Source organism: Actinia tenebrosa, unplaced genomic scaffold (genome assembly GCF_029948245.1).
Source record: "Actinia tenebrosa isolate PJP-AT-01 unplaced genomic scaffold, QUT_ActTen_1.0 PGA_scaffold5__44_contigs__length_20552954, whole genome shotgun sequence".
NCBI classification, from domain to species: domain Eukaryota; kingdom Metazoa; phylum Cnidaria; class Anthozoa; order Actiniaria; family Actiniidae; genus Actinia; species Actinia tenebrosa.
Genome location: NW_028292582.1, coordinates 9,154,582 through 9,173,619, shown reverse-complemented (window position 1 = coordinate 9,173,619; position 19,038 = coordinate 9,154,582). Strand labels below are relative to the sequence as shown.

Genomic DNA, 19,038 nt, shown 5'->3' with positions numbered 1-19,038 from the left:
CTCTGTGTTAACTCATTAATCCGTCTGTCTGTCGATCTGTCTGTCTGTCCTTAGGTTACGCATTGCGTCAGTCTGTCCACTTATCTGTAATTCACTTTTCCCGCTCTTTTCGGGTCTTTTGGTAGACGCGTGTACCATTTTTCAATAGCCAAAATTTTCCGCTCGGCGATTGATCATTAAACATCAAAAGGAATAAAGCTAAGCCATCTAATTTACGTTGTATAAATCTTCTAGGACCGACTTAAAAACCCAGACGAGTTCCCGCCTCCATTTATCAGCGGCACGTGGGAAGGATTCTGGTGGGCCTTTGTCACCATGACGACTGTAGGGTACGTATTTCGTTGGCAGAAACCGACTGGGAACTTATTTGTCGAAGGGGACTGAGTAATGCAAGTCGGTAGACACGCAATACTTTCAATATTGATTCTACATAAAGTGAAGTGTTGAATGGTGAAATATTTCTTCATTTGAATGTTACATCTTTAAGCTATGCGGAAGGTTTATACTAAACACTAGACATTATGAGACATCAGGTTCACAACAAACATTGTTGAAACCTTGAATAATGATTCTTTTTAAAAACTGTTTGTATGAACCAGTCAAAACTCGTATATTTAATGAAACCTGGGGTGACGCCACAGTCAGCATAATATTGGAAGTATAAACCTTCATAACTTAAAGACACAACATTCAAATGAAGAAATATTTCACCATTCAACTATTCACTTTATGTAGAATCAATACTGAAAGTATTGTATCAGAGGTTGGATGCACTTTAACCACAGAATGGTTAATAACATATTAACAGAAAACACAACAATATAGATAAAATAATGTGCAGAGATACATGGGGACCTGTTTTTTATTATTATTATTATTATTATTATTATTGTTTATTTATTTATTTTTGTTTTTGTTTTTTTTGTTTTCTTTTTCTTTTTTTTATTTGAAAATATTTAGGCTATTGCTCAAAAACTTTGCAGCTATTGCTCATCATCTCTCACACTGAACTCAGATTCATTGCTCAGGCTCATAGCTGCAGATTATTACCTAGTCTCCCATTCGTTTCAACCTGTTTCCCGGCAGCGCAATAACCAACTAAGCCTACAGCCAACTAAAGAGATGAGGCGGTAAGCCGTGTGGGATAGGCTCGTAAATCATATAAGAACATGCGTAATAGGTAAGTTACGAGCCTTGCATGAAACGATTGAAGAGGGCCAATGGGCCTTTCACAACTTCACGTCGCGTAAAAAATGAGCCAGCTCAACTAGACTACAGCCAATTAAGATCCACGTAAGCTCTATATTTATGGATTCTTAAATATATTTCTACAGGTATGGAGACCGTGCACCCAAGTCACTGCTGGCTCGCGTGTTTTGTATAGTATGGATTTTAGTTGGTATCATCATCATCGCCATATTCACTGCTATCATAACAGCCTCGCTGTCTGCCAGTATTCAACATCATTTTACTGTCCATGGATCCAAGGTACGCTATTTGTCCTGACACAAGTAGAAACCGTCTTACAATAATGCTAATATATGGACTTTATAAACTCCCCAAACTTAACATCAAAGCTAATTCTTTTATATCATCTTCGTTAATTTATAAATTCGGAGAAAAGAGCGAAATTTTTTGTACACAAATGTCAGTCACGAGCTCTTGTCAAAGTTGCTGAAACGCACGCATGCGCAAATGATTATCTCTAGTTTATGTTGGAAAAAAACTCGTCAAATAAGGCTTTTTTTCTTTAGGTTGGGGCTGTTTCGGGAAGCGAGGAACAACGTCTTGGAGTGAGCTTGAATGCAGATATGATTCGTAAGTTTTTAGTATAACAAAAAGGCAGGCAAGCAGACAAGGAGGCAAGCATCCTCAAGAACAACTACAAATACAAGCAAAAAAAAAAAAAGTTTTAAAAAAACAATGCAAACAGTTCAGCAATTATATTCTAAAATATACTTTACGCAGACATTTGGTTTAATATGAAGGTCTTCTTCTGTTAAACCTTTGTTTAAACTCATCACTAGTAGATGAGCTTGGAGTTAGGATGAGAGGGGCCTGGCGCATAAAATCGCGGTAACCATGGCAACCCTGTCACAACTCACCGTGCACATGTCACACTGACGGTCTGGTCAGTGGAATACTCACCTATAATATAAATACCTACCATAGGGAGGGAGGGCGGGAAAAAACCAATATAGCGTTTAGCGTGTGGTTGCCAGAGGCTAGCGATAGCAAATATCGTAATGCAAACGATTGTTGACCAAATTTAAGGTCAAGCTAGCGTGATCACATGGTTAGCATGTGATCGTGTTGACCCAATAGCAGCGCTTGATCGATATCGCTGTAACGACCGATCAAATAGCTTTGCCCTGCTGATGATCGAAGATAATGCTAGCGTAATCACCAGAATAAGCGTATGATTGTGATAGCGTGAATTTAATGTATATAGATGGCCAGCGGGCAGACAACAAATGGCAAAAGCGGTTATCGCGTAAACTATTCGCTGTTACTCAGATCGAGTATAACTTTGCCTAAATTTAATTTAACTGCATTTAAAAACACAAACATATTGTATTTTTTTCCATACAGCCTACCAATCAATCCCAGAAATGAATAAGGCATTGCTGAATCAAACTCTGAACGGTTCTTTGATCGATAACTACGTCTTGACACACTACAGTGATTACATCAAGTTCAATCCTGTTCGAATAGAAACCACCTACAACCATCCCATCACCTACGGTATAGTGCTGAGGGATAACTCTAGCAAGATGGTCGAATGCTTCCGGTCCTACGTTCGCAACCATCCACAAGAGGTTTTTGAAATCATCGCGAAGAACCTTCAACCACTCATAGTAAGGTTTTAGGAGAAATGAAAAACGCGCGACCGTGCTATGTGCAGTTATAAAGCACGCGGGGGTTGGCAGGACACGACAGAAGTGTTAGGAGAAGCACGATGCATAGCGGAGAGCTTCTCAATACTCTTCGAGAGTTCTGCCAATCCTCAATAATAACTACACTTAGCACAGCAGGCAAGATTGTTATATTTTTTTATAAAATGCATGTGAATGACGCAATAAAAAGTGTTTTCTCATAATATAAAGCACGCACTCAAAACCAATCAGAATGCGAGATTCGTTAAAAGACGTGATATGACTGGTGCTTTGATCATTATGTTTTGCTGTTTGGTGTGTTGTGTTGTAATGTATTGTGTTGTGTTGTGTTGCGTTGTTTTTGATGTGTTGTGTTGTATTGCGTTACGTTGTGTTGTGTTGCGTTACGTTGTGTTGTGTTCTTTTTGATACATGTGTTGCGCTATTTTGCGTTACGTCGTGTTGTTTTTGATGTGTTGTGTTATGTTGTTTTGTTTCGTGATGTGTTGTTTCACTTGTTTTGTATATTGTTTTAATTTTTAAATAAATGAATAATGCTCTAACGAATTACACGTGGTCCTGAAAAACGTTACGCCCAAGTAGATTTGGTTCATTCGGCGGGAGAACACTCACATTAATAAGACCCCTCACTGTGGAAATCCTTTTTTTGTCTTTGTAGAATCCAACAGATGCAGAGAGTCAAGAGGTCAAAGCCTCACGTGAACTATTTTTCTATCGTGAACCATCCTTCAAGTTTGTGTTACACGTGCTGCTGAGCGTGGTGGGATTTCTGCTTCTTTTTGGTGCATTATGGGAATTACTCTACCGCAAGCCTAAAGCACGTGAGTACCAAAACAAATAAACAGAAAATTTGATATTTGTAAGATATTTGTAAGATATTTGTAAGATACTTCTTAAGAAAAATTGATTACATCACTTTCGTTCGTTTGTCCATCGTACGTCCGTGTACACGCCACAGGGCTCCCAATTTTAGAATTGAAAAGAAATAAGAAACAGACAGAAAATTATTAAATTAATCATTAGTAAATATTATGACTTTGAAACGAGAGTATTCCGAGAAAATAAGTCTGTTATCAATGATCGAAGCAGTGATTTATAAGCTTGACAAAATGTCTTTGCTATAGATCCCTTGCACTTGAGTCCCGAGAGGAATTGTTCTGGGGGACAAAATAATAATTTTGTTTTTGCATAAGAAAAGACGGGCTATTGTTTTGTCCCCCAGAACAATTCCTCTAGGAAATCAATGCAAGGGGTCTAATCCTTTTCTCACAAAACACTATTTTTTTGTCTCCTAAAGGCCAACTTAAAGCACAACGTAGCGAGAATCCCGGAACATATTTGGCTCTCTCTCAAATGCGGGGAGGCAATTGCGATTGTCATGAAATGATGCTCAATCATCAGACAATACAGGCCATCAAAGACAAGTCCATCCGCATCAAAGAGCTCATCAAAGAATATGAAGAATTTTACGAGAAATGGCTAACCAAAGTCAGAGATGTAGAACGTGATGATAATGGACACATCACTCCAAATATGGTCTAAATAAGTACCTATTAACCAAAAAAACATCAACACCCACAGCTCGCACGCCCAGACCTCGTGAACTAAGCTCGTCCAAATGACTCGAGTAAGAGTGGGGCGGGCCCTATGTCCTAATCGTGAGATTTTCAAATTCAGTCTGTACACAGGCTACCTAGACTATTTTCCTGTGGCTTGAAAGACAGTGATACTTTTACAAATTTTACAAATATCTTTTTTTTAGCTTTAAAAGCTTAATGAATGTTTACAAACCTTTATGTATCCACTGGAAGTTGATATCAAATCCGTAATTTCGCTTTTTTTTTGAAAAAATGTCTCCCCCGTAAAATTGTTTGACAAGGCTGGAGACTCCGGGACCTACATAGATAACTGCCTCTAATCAGCGCGTTCAAAAAGCCTCTTTTCCTTCTCCAATCTCTACGAGATTTCGTCAAGTTTTTGTCTAATACCTGGTCATTGTCGTTTCAAGTTTACACGGTCCCAAGATAAATATTTCTAGAGATATTGAAAGCTCAAAGGATAAAATATCACTGTCGTTTAAGCTATAATAATAATCTGGGCACTCTGTTGTTTTTAGAGCACTGCATGAAGTAAAATACCAAGATTTTTGAACTTTATCACCTTTTTCGACTAATCTATCGGCCTAGCATAGAGCAAGGCTTAAATATTTCAAGATCTTTAGAACTTCTTCAAATTAGTTCTTGTTCTTCACTAGTCATGAATATAAGCATTTTAAGAAAGAGATGAAAAAATGGTCCAAAATAGGGACCCCATTTTATTGGACTTTGATTTTTGGAGATGATACTAAAACGGGATTTAACTTCCAGAGGTGAAGAGAAGTGGAGGGTCTGGGTATCCTCACCCCTCCCTCCTAAGTCGGGTCCCATCACATGACATGAGTTTTGATCTGATTCCTAAGGATAACGTAATACGTATGTGCAGATTTATCTCTCGAGGTTTGTTATCTCCTGCGCATGCGTAGGATTGTTTAGTATCTCCTGCGCATGCGTATGCCGTTAAACTTATCCCTGCGTCGTCGCTCCGAGTAAAAAACTGTTCTAAGAATATGTAAAATTAAACCACTATAGCATGTGCAATTCGATCTGGTAACATTTTGGCTGAATAATAAAAGTGGTGTTCGAACAGAACCTGATATGATAAGCATGCAATACGCGAAAAAAAAAAAAAACACAACTATTTCAGAAAACGTTGTCATCGCCAAATTGATGGGTTGCAAGCTTCCCAAGAGAGTTAAAAGACAAAAACATGGCGGCCATTCTGGTACCGATAACAATGGATGCTAATGAGGAATCTTTTGTTAAATGGCACCAACATGGCTGCGATGACGTAACGTGCAAACGAAGAATAGGCGATAGTCGATAGGTCATTCCGAGACGGAAAAGGTTTCGTTGAATACAAAGAAAATGGAATCACTCGGTCTCAACACTAAGGTCCATGTTCTTGACGAGAATAAGAAACAGAAACACAAGTCAATCCAGCTTTTCTTGGATCTTGAAATGACCTATCGCTCCTCCTTTCGGCTTTTCGACTATAGTCTATTGTTTTTCACCTTTAGCGATGACAACGTTTATTGTGTTTATATCTCATTGCAAATATGAATGATTAGATTTAGTTATAGCGGAACAAAATCACGCATCTGGTAACGCAACAATTTTGAGTCACAACTTCAGTGCAAAGAGTATCTCAAAAATGGTTACCTTCCTGAAATTAAAATTTTTAGCATCCAAGAACTATCCCTCTCGTAACACCATGCATATGATACTGGAATGTTTATGAAGCAATGAACCTTTTTGTATAAGGTCGATAGATGTTTTATTGTGTAATCAGTTACATATGCATTATGCATGGCAAAAAGCATGGACTATAGCCCATGGCTTTGATGGATTTTGGGACATTTTCACACCTTTTGTAAAAATATGCAAAATTTACGAAGAATGCAAAATAGGTCATATTTGGCCATTTTCGGCCAAAAAGCATAGACTATAGCCCATGGTTTTGATGGATTTTGGGCCATTTTCACACCTTTTGATAAAAATATGCAAAATTTACGAAGAATGCAAAATAGGTCATTTCTGGCCATTTTCAGGCAAAAAGCATGGACTATAGCCCATGGTTTTGATCCTCTTTGTGCCATTTTCACACCTTTTGAAAATATATGCAAAATTTCTTAGGGATGCAAAATAGGTTATTTTTGGCCATTTTAAGGCAAAAAGCATGGACTATAGCCCATGGTTTTGATGGATTTTGGGCCATTTTCACACCTTTTGATAAAATATGCAAAATTTACGAGAGATGTAAAACAGGTCATTTCTGGCCATTTTAAGGCAAAAAGCATTGGACTATAGCTCATGGTTTTTATCGTTTTAGGGCCATTTTCACACGTTTTGAAAAAAATATGCAAAGTTTATGAGGTATGCAAAATAGGTGATTTTTGGCCATTTTCGGTCAAAAAGCATGGACTATAGCTCATGGTTTTGATGGATTTTGGGCTATTTTCACACCTTTTGAATCAATATGCAAAGTTTACGAGAGATTTGAAATAGGTCATTTTTGGCCATTTTCAGGCAAAAAGCATGGACTATAGCCCATGGTTTTGATCATTTTTGGACATTTTCACACCTTTTGCAAAAATATGCAAAGTTTACGAGAGATTTGAAATAGGTCATTTTTGTCCATTTTCAGGCAAAAAGCATGGACTATAGCTCATGGTTTTGATGGATTTTGGGCTATTTTCACACTTTTTGAAAAAATTTGCAAATGTTATGAAGGATGCAAAATAGATCATTTTTGGCCATTTTCGGGCAAAAAGCATGGACTATAGCCCATGGTTTAGACCGATTTTGGACCATTTTCACACCTTTTGTAAAAATATGCATTATATATGAAGGATGCAAAATAGGTCATTTTTGGTCATCTTCAGGCAAAAAGGATGGACTATAGCCCATGGTTTTGATCGTTTTAGGGCCATTTTCACACGTTTTGAAAAAAATATGCAAAGTTTATGAGGGATGCAAAATAGGTGATTTTTGGCCATTTTCGTTCAAAAAGCATGGACTATAGCCCATGGTTTTGATGGATTTTGGGCTATTTTCACACCTTTTGAAAAAATATGCAAATTTTATGAAGGATGCAAAATAGGTCATTTTTGGCCATTTTCGGTCAAAAAGCATGGACTATAGCCCATGGTTTTGATGGATTTTGGGCCATTTTCACACCTTTTGATAAAATATGTAAAATTTACGAGAGATGTAAAACAGGTCATTTCTGGCCATTTTAAGGCAAAAAGCATGGACTATAGCCCATGGTTTTGATCATTTTTGGACATTTTTACACCTTTTGCAAAAATATGCAAAGTTTACGAGAGATTTGAAATAGGTCATTTTTGTCCATTTTCAGGCAAAAAGCATGGACTATAGCTCATGGTTTTGATGGATTTTGGGCTATTTTCACACTTTTTGAAAAAATTTGCAAATGTTATGAAGGATGCAAAATAGATCAATTTTGGCCATTTTCGGGCAAAAAGCATGGACTATGGCCCATGGTTTTGATCGTTTTAAGGGCCATTTTCACACCTTTTGGAAAAAAAATGGAAAATTTTTTAGGGGTGCAAAATAAGTCATTTTTGGCCATTTTAAGGCAAAAAGCATGGACTATAGCCCATGGTTTTGATCGTTTTTGAGCCATTTTCAATTGCTCGTTTTTCATCACTCGTCCAACTTTTCACGCAACATTATATGTTCAGAAGTGGCCGCCATCTTGAATTTTGTAGCGTGTAGCTAATCAGCGTGCATAATATCACCGTGATAGTCAGAACTGGCAACAAAAGATTTTGTTGCGTGAAAAGTTGGATAGATAGAGTGTAAAACGAGCAACATTGTTTTCGAACTTGCACCGCAACAATGTTGCGCGACAAGTTGGACATTTTTGTGTGTCGTATTTCAGATGCTTTAGATGGTAGGAACAATATAATCGTTTTACATGAGGGGAAAAAAAAAAAAAAAAACGAAAAAAAACCCAATAAGCTAAATGTTTTTTCATTCAGCATTTTAACCACAGGTAGCCCAAGGTAAAGAATTTGGTTCTGGGGGACAAAAGTATGTTTTTTTTCATAAGAAGACGGCCTATTGTTTTGAATTCTTTTGTGTCAACCAACATGGCCGCTGTGTCTTTTGTTATTTCACTCACTTGAATGATTGAAAACCTGCAGCTATTGCTGCAAATAATACTCTGCTCATGCGAAGTAATGTTGCATTTTGTCAACATGGCTCGCCAACCAAAGCACAAAAAAAAAAAGAAAAAGAAAAAAAGAATTAAAAAATTGTTTAAAATAATTTGAATGATAAATAAATTTAAAAAATTATTGAGCTCTGTTATCCGAAAATTTCGTAATTTGTTAGTGTCCCTCGCATGCAAGCAATTGTTTGTCGATGCCGAATTCCTCGCTTGCCACTAACAAATCACAATATTTTGCTTAACCTCTTCCAATTGTTTATCTGAAACTGTTTGGATACACTAGGCAGAATAAGTAATGTTTAATAAACGAGCAGGAGTGTTTTATCGGGTATAAAACACGAGGCGCAGCCGAGTGGTTTTAGACCCGATAAAACACGATCTGCGAGATTATTGAACGGCTTAGAAAACTTATGATGTTTGTTCTCATTGTGTACCGATTTTTTTACGAAATGAACCAAGTTTGATAGAGAAAATCCAAGTTAAAGTTTATGCAAATGAAGACGAATCTTTATCCGATATAAAATCACCTTCATGGTCATGATTTCTATTGTGTTTTCTTCATGAATGATTAATGAGTTGTCTAATCAGTATTAGTCCTTTGGAGAATAATATTTCCATTCCTAGAACAATAGATTGTATGTCACGCGGCATGTCACGCAGTAACTTAAGTCTTTTCCCTCCACCCCTGCGAGTAAATAAAATCTTAATATTTTTGAGCATTTTATCTTGTGAGGGACGGGAGGGTCGATATGCATTTTTGCACATGGGCATTACTTTTCTAGAACAATAGAATTTACGGTCACGTAGTAACTTAAGTTTCCCCTTTCCCTCCCCACCCCTGCGAGTAAATAAAATCCTAGATTTTGCGCATTTTATGTTGTGGGGGAGGGGATGGTTGTGACGCATTTTTGCAAGTGCACCTGATGTTACGTAAACACACTATTGTTTTTATTCTATACTTAAAAGCCCTCTATTAACAATAGATTGAAAAAAATAAATATAAAATCTAAATAATTTGTAATATTTTTCACACTTTTAAGACATCAAAATGAGGAAGTAATTGAGAGGATTTAGATTTTTTTGTAGAGTTTTTCCTGTAGCGAACTACCGTTTAACGATGATATATTATATTATTATACTTGACAGGGTCACTTGAGGATTAAGTTACGGCCGAAGGAAAAAAAATCTTTTTTTGACTGGAAGCCAGACAAAAGACAAACAATAGAGCTTAATGCGTTTAGTGACTGACAAATAACAAACTATTAACCAATCAGAAACCGGGGTTTATGAAATCCTAGTGTTCGACCTTTTTTATCCTACCTTTTCCACCATCAACCACCTCTGTCTGGAAGGAACGTGAAGGCGTCTACGATAAAGATAAAAATGGCTAAAAATTGCACTATCCAGATCTTGAATAAGGTTTGTACTATATTTCATACGCTTTTAGCTTATGCTTCTTGAACCAGGCTTAATTGTTTTAATGCTAAATGTCTGTTTACTCGATTTTTTCTTCTTCTTTTACTTGCTGGAAATCGTTGCAGCGCGAAACTAAGATACTTCTTCCTTGTACGCTGGTGTTTGCATACTCTTCTACTCATGCAACGGATATTTTAACACACATGCAAAGCTTTGAGCAACAAAAATCGCGTATGTTTCACAGATCGAATATAAACGGCCGTGTATTTGGGATTTGACTGTGCACATATTATTTGGGCGTTCAAACGTCCAACCTTGCAAGACCTATCACCGAATATTGTATTTCTCTATGAAATAATCAGTAAGAGAAGAGGCCATTGCTTTCATCTTTTTAACTCCATAATAGAATGTTACTTAATGTCGTCAAAAAGAAAAAAAAAAAAAAAAAAAAAAAAAAAAAAAAACGGCTTTAACATATTAGGCAAGTAATTATTGGCAAAATTTAAACCTCTGGAACCGAGTTTCGCATATAGTGGCTGTATGGAAAATATTTAATTTTAAAGGCAAGTTAATATTTAAAAAATGTAAATATTTTCTCGTACGGCCCGACCTAACTCAGTCAATAAGCATTTTATCATATGACCCTCACGAAAATAAAAATAATTAAGAAAAAGAAAGCGCGCGGATTCGAGCCAGGGCCGGACGGGTTTTTCCGGCCCGCTTACGTTAGCCCGTCCGACCCCCATCACGTGACTTTTTCCAATGGTTTTATTAGAGCGCGCGAGCAGGGCCGTACGGGTCATATGATAAAGGAACTTTTCCGTAACTTTATCTTATTTATTTTTTGATCTTAAGAAAAACAGTCTGGAAATTGGTAACTTAAGAAGGTAGAATCTGTTGTTGAAGTCAACTCAATCTCTTACAAATCAGTCACGTCCCTGTACTTGAGAAAGCGTCAGCGAACCGGAACAATCATGCCACGTGATTTTGTATCCATCTATTTGACCAATTAATTGTTTTAGACTGACAGAGAGCGGAGAAGGTGAAGGTGCGACCGGCGATTTAACATCGTGAATGTACGGGTATACATGGAATATATATATATATATATATAATTTTTCTTTACATCATTTATCGAACATATTCCAACTGGAACCATTGTGGAGCATATTTTCAGTGCAGTTAACATAATTTGTGTTAGTCCACCCGTAGATATAAAGCCTTGAACCTATTTAAGACACTTCAAAGTGAAAAATCCATACCCTATTCAACAAATACGAGAAATTGCATACCTAAGACCCAAAAAAACATACCCTATCTAGAGGCATATACCAGTAAAGCAGCTCTGAAACCCATTTTTTACAATAACTTACAAATTTCTCGCGCGCTGATTGGCTGATTTTTAAACAGGACAGACAGATAAAGATGACGTCATCAAGCGCGCGCTCTTTCCATTGGTTGTTTTGGTCGCTAGAAAAGAGACGTTTTTATCGTTTTTCTTGTTGTTTTTGTTATTGTAAAAAACAAATTGACATCAGATATTTGTGTCTGTCCTCTTATTGACGATAAATTACGTCATCACATTGTCAAGGTAGTGTGGATCCATGAGGCGTAGCCGGACACATAAAAATCTGATGTCAATTTGTTAATCTTATACGTTTTGGTCCGCTACGAAGACTAGGGCTTAAAAAATGAACTTTTTTTCTTTAGTTTTTGGAGGAGGTTGATAAGATGGAGAAGTGTGTGCTGGTTCCTAATCGTTTACAAGATATCGGTCCACGAGAACAGAAAGTACAAATATCTAACCAGGAAAATGTTGAGGAAATTGAAGGTCTACATACGCTGTTCCTTGTACTGAAGAACATAAGAAGCGAGCTTACGACTGGTAGGCAAATAGACCGCAATCTCGTACACAGAGCCTGCGTTTCATAGAAATGTATGATAATTCTAATTATAAAGCTCCTGTTATGGTATCATGGCCCGTCAAGTTTCTTAAATTTGGATGCGCGCGCAACCTTGAGAAAAAACTGACTGACTAAACGACTGACTGACCGACTAACTGACTGACTGACTGAATGACTGACTGACTGACTGACCGACTGACTGACTAAATGACTGACTGACTAAATGACTGACTGACCGACTGACTGACTAAATGACTGACTGACTGACTGACTGACCGACTGACTGACCGACTGACTAAATGACTGACCGACTAAATGACTGACTGACTGACTGACTGACCGACTGACTGACTGACTGACCGTCTGACCGACTGACTGACCAACAGACCGACTGACTGGACGACTGACCGACCGATCAATCGACTGACTGACCGACTGACTGACCGACAGACCGAGTGACTGACTGACAGACTCACTGACATTGATTGGTTGATATATGAATGGATGGTTTGATTGTATAGTTCTATGATGAATGAATGATTTGGAGGTGGGCAGGTGAATGAATTAATGAAAGGACAGATTGATAGGAAGGTATTCTATCGGTCCATCCTTAGATTAACTACTTCATTCAACCATTTGTTCCTTGTTAAACGAATACTCCAGTTTCGAGTTCTCGGTTAGCGACCGCTGGACTCTAAGCCGCGTGTTCGCTTCTAACGCGAAAACGAGGCTATCCCTGTATTGCTGGCGTGACAACAACAACAATCCCTTATCAACGAGTGTGTTTTTTATTCCAAGTAGTAGCAAAAGTCAGTAATACGGTGATTTTATTTGAAATTTTTAAGTGAACTAATTCAATGGAAACCATTCCATCGCTTGATGAGCTAAAAAAGTTTACTGTCAAGGAATTACGCGAGATTTTACGTCGTGAAAATCAGACGTCGAGTGGAAACAAGTCTGACCTTGTGATTCGATGTCACACAACTTTCCAAAGGAAAGATTTAAGATTACAAGGAGATGCTGAGACCAAGGATCATTATGTAAAACCGCAAGCCAGAGAGCAAGCATTAGTAAATATCGTATCAAACACTAAAAGCAACGAAGAAACAACCTACGAAAAGCTATCGCGTGAATGTTCACACTGCCAGTGGAGCAAGGACTTACGAAACCTACCCACGTTTAACCTTGTGCAGCTTTACGATTACCTTGTAACCAAGACATCCAAGTATAACCACACATCTATTCAGACATCAGCTTACAAAAAACTCAAAGCGTATCAGTTTTTTAAAGAGGGACATATCAAAGACATTCGAGTCGGTTGTTCTACGAGAGTTACGTATGTCGAAGCAGAAGTGTTGGCTTCCATGAAGCAAGAGAAATACAAGGCCATTATCTCTTTCACTCATCTTGGAGATGTTTTAAAAGCTGCTTGTATGTGCCCAGCAGGGAGGGGTGTACATGGTCGTGGCCATTGTAATCATGTTGGTGGGGTCTTATTTGCCATGGAAGACTTCTCCCATAGAGGTTTGAAGGAAAGCTGTGAGCCAGTGTCATGCACATCAAGGCTATGTAGTTGGAATGTACCTCGAAATGTTCGGATACAGCCTAAGCCAGTGGATGACATCGTAATTACAAAGTATAGCTTTGGAAAAGAAGCAAGAAAAAAAGCAAAAAACAGCCTGTATGATCCAAGGGCTCCAGATGACAGACAAATAAACACAGGAAGACTTGAAACACTGTGTTCCAATCTTGCTCAATCTATGCAAAGCTCTTCATTTTTCTTGTTTCATGATATCAAGCCTCTGCAAGTTGATGATGAGAATTTGATTATTGACAATGTTTGTGAGTCAGTTCCTGAAAGTGCACCAGATATTGAAATAGAACAAGATATTGAGTTGCCATTCAATGATTTTTATGACATTTCAACTATGAATTTTAAGTCAATGATTGACATTTATACTGAGAAAGCTGATGACAATGAAATAGAAACAATTGAGAGGATGACAAGAGGACAGAGTGCAAATGCATCTTGGCGGGAATTAAAGAGGATTAAACTGACTGCTTCAAATTTCAAATCTGCAGCAGTCAGGACGTCAGAACCTGATAAGCTGCTAAAGAGGATGATGTATATCCCTGATGTCAGAAAGCCTGTTCCAGCACTTGAATATGGACAGTTGCATGAATCTGTTGCAGTTGAAGACTACATTGCAGTGAAAGCTAGAGAGGGGAATGCAAATTTGAAAGTCTGGGAAGTAGGAACAATTATTTCAAAAGTCAGGCCAGGATATGGGGCAAGCCTTGACAGAATGGTTTTCGACCAGAATGCTAATGGGCAGAAGCAGGGTGGATTAGAAGTGAAATGTCCTTTTTCGAAGAAAGGAATGTCTGTTGAAGAAGCATGCCAGGACAAAAACTTCTGTTTATCAATACGAGACGGTCAAGTTCCTAAACTAAAACATGGTCATCAATACTACTATCAAGTCCAGGGACAAATGTTTGTCTGTGAGCTACAATGGATTGATTTTGTAGTTTGGTTTGGTCCAGCAAACTTGAACATTGAAAGAGTATACTTTGATAGACAGTGGTGGTTTAGTTTTGTTCTACCAAGGATCGAATACTTCTATCGAAGGGCATTTCTCCCCGAAGTGTTTACAAGAAGAGTTCAGCATGGCATCCCACTTTATAAGCATGGTGGTTGGAAAAGTTTCAAGAAGACACAAAAGGCCAAAAGAAGTGTTTAGCCTTGTAAAATATAGTTAAAGTGCAGTCAGTAGTTACATGTACATGTATTTTGTGGGTATACTGACTGCAGGCTATTAACAATTTTGCACAAATTTTTATCAACATATGGTTTGTTTTTAAGAAAAACGTTTTTGGACAAAACAAGTCACTGTATTTTTATTACTAAATCTTACATACATGATTTGTATGAAATGTACAAAAAGTTCTTGGTTACTTGATAGCTAAATAGTCATTCGAAGACTTTTATAGTAGAAAAATACTTTTGTAATTATCTTAATAATAATCTCATTATTAATCAGATACATTTTGGTGGGAGTAAAGGTGGCAAAAAATTAGTTAGATAGGAGCAAACAGTAAATATCTGATTAGCTACATGAGATAGACTTAAAGGCAGGGTCCCATCAAGAATATGATATCCCTTTATTCTCCCTATTGCTCGCTCCACATGAATGCGTACAGATGCAATATGCACTGTCTCTTGAACTTCTTCAGCAGTAAGCTGATTTCTACTACCTTTGTAAGGAGGAATGTTTAAATGTACTCCCTGAGGTAAGATGTCTCCAATATCAAACCCCCTGTCAGCCATGACATTATCCCCAGTATTAAGAAATTGGATTAAGCCTGATTGCTGAGTTATAAACTTATCTGAAACCCTTCCACCCCACAGTTTAGAAACAAAGGTTACTTGACCATTTGGAGAAATACCAATTAAAGCTTTAAAAGTGTTGTGGTGTTTGTAATTCGACCATGTTAATGATTGCGCTGTCATAGAAGAGGGAACCTCCACAAATATCTCTGTACAATCAATTATTACCCTTGTTGTTGGATACAGAGCAAACTGCTCTGGCATATTTCTTCTCACTGCACTTTGAGAAGGAAATGGAAATAACTGGTCTAATTCAAAATATAAAAAATTTATCCAGGTACAAAAAATCTTGGAAAAATGACCCATAGAGATGTTAAACCTATCAGCTAAATCCCTGACAAAAAGACCAACTTTAAGTCTAACTAATACCATAAAAAACTCATTTATAAATGTTATGTTCCTTTTGGGACCTGGTTTCTTTTTGCCTTGTTCTTGATATGTCTGGGAATCTTTTACATCACCACTGCCCCAATACTGCATTTTTTCAAGTTTTGGTTCAATGTAATTAAAAAAGTGCACAAGTGTATCATAGTTGGGGAATCCAGTGTAAAACTGAATGGCAGAGTCATCATCTTTAAATTTCTGAAGGCTGAATTCCCTTTCTTTGTAGTCATCAAGTTCTTTCTGTAAATTTCCCACTTTAACCCTAAGACTGTTCAACATCTCTGACTTGACTTCTAGCCTTTCCTGCATAGTCTGTTGGTATTCGCAAGGGTACTTAGGTGTTTGAGTAAAGGTGAAGGCATAATCATGGTCATTATTCTTTGAAGATGATGGAAAATCAAATGACCAGTCAGTCTGTGTGGATTTTTCTTGTACCTGCAATACAACAAGAAAGTTTTTTGTCAAGTTTACTCTCATAAATATATAATAATAAATATAGCAATGAACAACAATAACATTATGGGTAGTTATTTAAAACAGCACAACACATTTATAAGTTTTACAAACATTTATATTTGAGCACTTGGATGGCATTCTGTGCTGCTATCAGTGCAACATAAAATGAGACTTATTAGTTTTATACTCGCAAGGTAAACCCATAATACCAAGGGTATATTTTTTGGGCAAAAGAAAAAAAACATTCATAATAGTTTGTATGTAACTACCTGAGGCATATCAGTTTCGTCAGTCTCGCATACATTTACTGCAGGTTCACTGGGGCTCTCTTCAAGGTCCTTTTTCTCTTCAATGTCAATGTAAACGCTTTGTTCTTGAGGCTTTGGTGACACATTTTCTTTACTTTTTAACACTCTTCTTGTCAAAACTCTTCTTGTCTTTTTCTTGGGTTGAGGTGACCACTCGAAAATCGATGGCTCTGCACCTGCAACAACAGTGAAACGATAGTGATAAATAGGTAATTTTAAACAGTGAAACGAGTTTTGAGTAAGCTACTAGGTTCGAGCTAGTCTATAATGGGCACAAGGAAAGTAGAATTTAATGTATCTGACTTTTTACTTATCATTTGACTGAAAGAACATGTTATAAGCCATTACATAGGCTCCATGCATGCAGTAAGCATTTTGAATGAAACAATCAAACAAAGTAAATCCAGCTTGATCGATAATCACTTAGCTCACGTACCTGGCCGTAACCTATGTCGCGTTCCTCCTGGAGGTTTGTAAATGTCTTCTTGCTGAAAATGTTTATCGCAGACCACTGTAGATGGCTTAACATAAAATCCATCTCTCCCATGCTGCCTCTTGATCAAGTTGCACCAGCGAGTTCGCAAAGATACCTTCGCTGGGAACTGGAAAAACCGAATGTTTGAACGGCTTCCATCGTTCAAGTATTCAAAGCTATTGCAAGCTGCTGCTGCACATTGCTTTCCTCGGCTTCTTTGCCTTTTCTTGTTAGTATTATTTACCTCCATAAGTCGTTGAAACGATCAAAAAGCTTTCTTAACAGCAACTAATACTAAAAACCTCTTATATCTGTCACAGAGAGATGAGTTCGTATACAGGGATAGCCTCGATTCCAAGTTATCGAAGCGCGCCCCAATATCTTTTTCCAGCGGTCTTACGCGATCTATCTTCATTCTCATCCTTCAGGTCATGGCCTTGAACTCGACCAAGATTTGAATCCCATAAGGAAACACCTCCAGGACTTTAACAAGACGCTACTCAACATGACAGATCTTGCCAAGACAGTCAGTGACAAGTACAAGAAGGAATACGACCTGGTATTTTAGATGGCAATCAATAAATCCTCCCCTCCCCTCCCCAGATTATTGATACTGGACTATGATGATGATGATGATGATGATAGTTGGCTGGAGGTGTATAATACCTGCTTGATCTTTTAGGGCTTTAAACAATACAAAGGGATCCCAATTCACAAGTCACATTTCAAAATAATAGACCTCTTCCACTATGATGTAATGTTTTCCCATTTCAGAACATGTGTCCTTCCCTAGAGTATCATTTCTTTGTTTAACGGTTGTGCATGAGAAGACACATGAATATGGATACAACTCAAACAAAGAATCTTATTCTCAAGGGAATGACACGTGGTCTGAAATGGGAAAACATTACACCAAGCCAAAGAAGTCTATCGTTTAGGACTCAAAATAATTGATGTGCTTCCTGTGGCAATGAGATTTGTTTAAGAAAAAATCTGCATGGTTTACCTGTGGTTTTGAGATTCACGTGGGATATTTGTCATGACAGTTTTGGAGTGGTTTATGAAATGGGATCTTTCTATCTTATGATTGACGACTGGCATACCTCTGCTATTACTGACTGTACTGGTACTGGTACTACTCAGCGACCTAACACCTCTAGACCATTTTGGAGAAAATGCACGACCCTGTTCAAAAGATTTATTCAAAGCTAGTAACCTAAGAAACAAAGACAAACATTTTAGCCTAAAAATATTTGATTGTGTGACAGTACACCACATAGAGTGGAAGTAGGTAGAGTAGAGTAGAAGTTAGAAGTAAAGTTTAATAGTTATACATACATAGATTGAAGTAGATAAGGCTCCGTCCACACTATGCTGGATAAATTTGAATCCGAATTTTTATTTATTCGGTTAGGCCTGCCGTCCACACTAGTCCGGGCGAATCCGGAATAATTCTTCACCGAAAACGAATTTTTGAAATGGAACCGAAAAAATAAAAATTCCGATTCAAATTTATCTGGCATAGTGTGGACGGGGCCTAAGAAAGTATTTGACCAAGTCAGTAGTAATTAACGCGTTTGACCAAGTCAGACAAAGAAGAAAAAAATGTAAACATTTTTTTCTAAAGCTGTCCTGTGTTCTAGACCTTACTATGTCGTTAAATAATATAATTATTGTATAGAGTGTGTGTCAACGATATGAATACCAATGAAACATCCACCATCTTGGTTGATCTAATGAGAGGCTAATGAGGAATGCTTTGTTATTGCAACCAAGATGGCAGCAATGACATAACATGCACCTGCTATAGGGATTTGTCAGTCTTACTTTGTTAGTAAAGAAAGCATTTTCTGATCCTGTTGGGTTTTGTCTTACTTTGTAGTTGGCTTGAAACATTACCAGGAGGGGGAGGGGGAGGAGGGGATAAGTGGGAGGGGGAGGAGGGGATAAGTGGGAGGGGGAGGAGGGGATAAGTGGGAGGGGGAGGAGGGGATAAGGGGGAGGTTGGACGAGAAGG

The 19,038-nt window shown here is 37.7% G+C and overlaps 4 protein-coding genes across 9 annotated transcripts in view; 3 read left to right on the top strand and 1 right to left on the bottom strand.

The window, feature by feature from the left end:
- LOC116293260 (uncharacterized) overlaps positions 1-6,187 on the top strand; it is a 49,788-nt gene extending 43,601 nt beyond the window's left edge. For all 6 annotated transcript variants that reach the window (XM_031700666.2, XM_031700664.2, XM_031700663.2 and 3 more), the window contains 6 exons: positions 235-329; positions 1,335-1,488; positions 1,755-1,818; positions 2,593-2,858; positions 3,556-3,718; positions 4,195-6,187. In XM_031700666.2, coding sequence (XP_031556526.1) covers positions 235-329; positions 1,335-1,488; positions 1,755-1,818; positions 2,593-2,858; positions 3,556-3,718; positions 4,195-4,439 — 987 coding nt within the window. In that variant the 3' untranslated portion in view covers positions 4,440-6,187. The remainder of the gene's footprint in view (positions 1-234; positions 330-1,334; positions 1,489-1,754; positions 1,819-2,592; positions 2,859-3,555; positions 3,719-4,194) is intronic.
- Positions 6,188-9,974: 3,787 nt separating this feature from the next.
- LOC116293269 (uncharacterized) lies at positions 9,975-18,875 on the top strand. Its single transcript, XM_031700676.2, has 3 exons — positions 9,975-10,109; positions 11,817-11,991; positions 17,450-18,875. Exons 1-3 carry the CDS (start codon positions 10,074-10,076, stop codon positions 17,587-17,589), a joined length of 351 nt encoding a protein of 116 aa, XP_031556536.1. The 5' UTR covers positions 9,975-10,073; the 3' UTR covers positions 17,590-18,875.
- On the top strand, positions 12,668-15,479 carry LOC148906487 (uncharacterized). Its single transcript, XM_089037600.1, has one exon. It carries the CDS (start codon positions 12,868-12,870, stop codon positions 14,749-14,751), a length of 1,884 nt encoding a protein of 627 aa, XP_088893726.1. The 5' UTR covers positions 12,668-12,867; the 3' UTR covers positions 14,752-15,479.
- On the bottom strand, positions 14,894-17,427 carry LOC148906486 (uncharacterized). The gene is made up of 3 exons (XM_089037601.1): positions 16,983-17,427; positions 16,508-16,722; positions 14,894-16,217 (listed from the first exon to the last, which is right to left on the bottom strand). Exons 1-3 carry the CDS (start codon positions 17,269-17,271, stop codon positions 15,048-15,050), a joined length of 1,674 nt encoding a protein of 557 aa, XP_088893727.1. The 5' UTR covers positions 17,272-17,427; the 3' UTR covers positions 14,894-15,047.
- Positions 18,876-19,038: the final 163 nt, after the last annotated feature.

Coding starts and splice junctions, on each gene's coding strand:
- LOC116293269 (XM_031700676.2), top strand. CDS start 10,074: ATGGCTAAAAATTGCACTATCCAGATCTTGAATAAG. Junction 10,110..11,816: donor CTATCCAGATCTTGAATAAG/GTTTGTACTATA, acceptor TTTTTTCTTTAG/TTTTTGGAGGAGGTTGATAA. Junction 11,992..17,449: donor AAGAAGCGAGCTTACGACTG/GTAGGCAAATAG, acceptor CTCATCCTTCAG/GTCATGGCCTTGAACTCGAC.
- LOC148906487 (XM_089037600.1), top strand. CDS start 12,868: ATGGAAACCATTCCATCGCTTGATGAGCTAAAAAAGTTTACTGTCAAG.
- LOC148906486 (XM_089037601.1), bottom strand. CDS start 17,271: ATGGAGGTAAATAATACTAACAAGAAAAGGCAAAGAAGCCGAGGAAAG. Junction 16,723..16,982: donor GCGACATAGGTTACGGCCAG/GTACGTGAGCTA, acceptor CTGTTGTTGCAG/GTGCAGAGCCATCGATTTTC. Junction 16,218..16,507: donor ACGAAACTGATATGCCTCAG/GTAGTTACATAC, acceptor GTTGTATTGCAG/GTACAAGAAAAATCCACACA.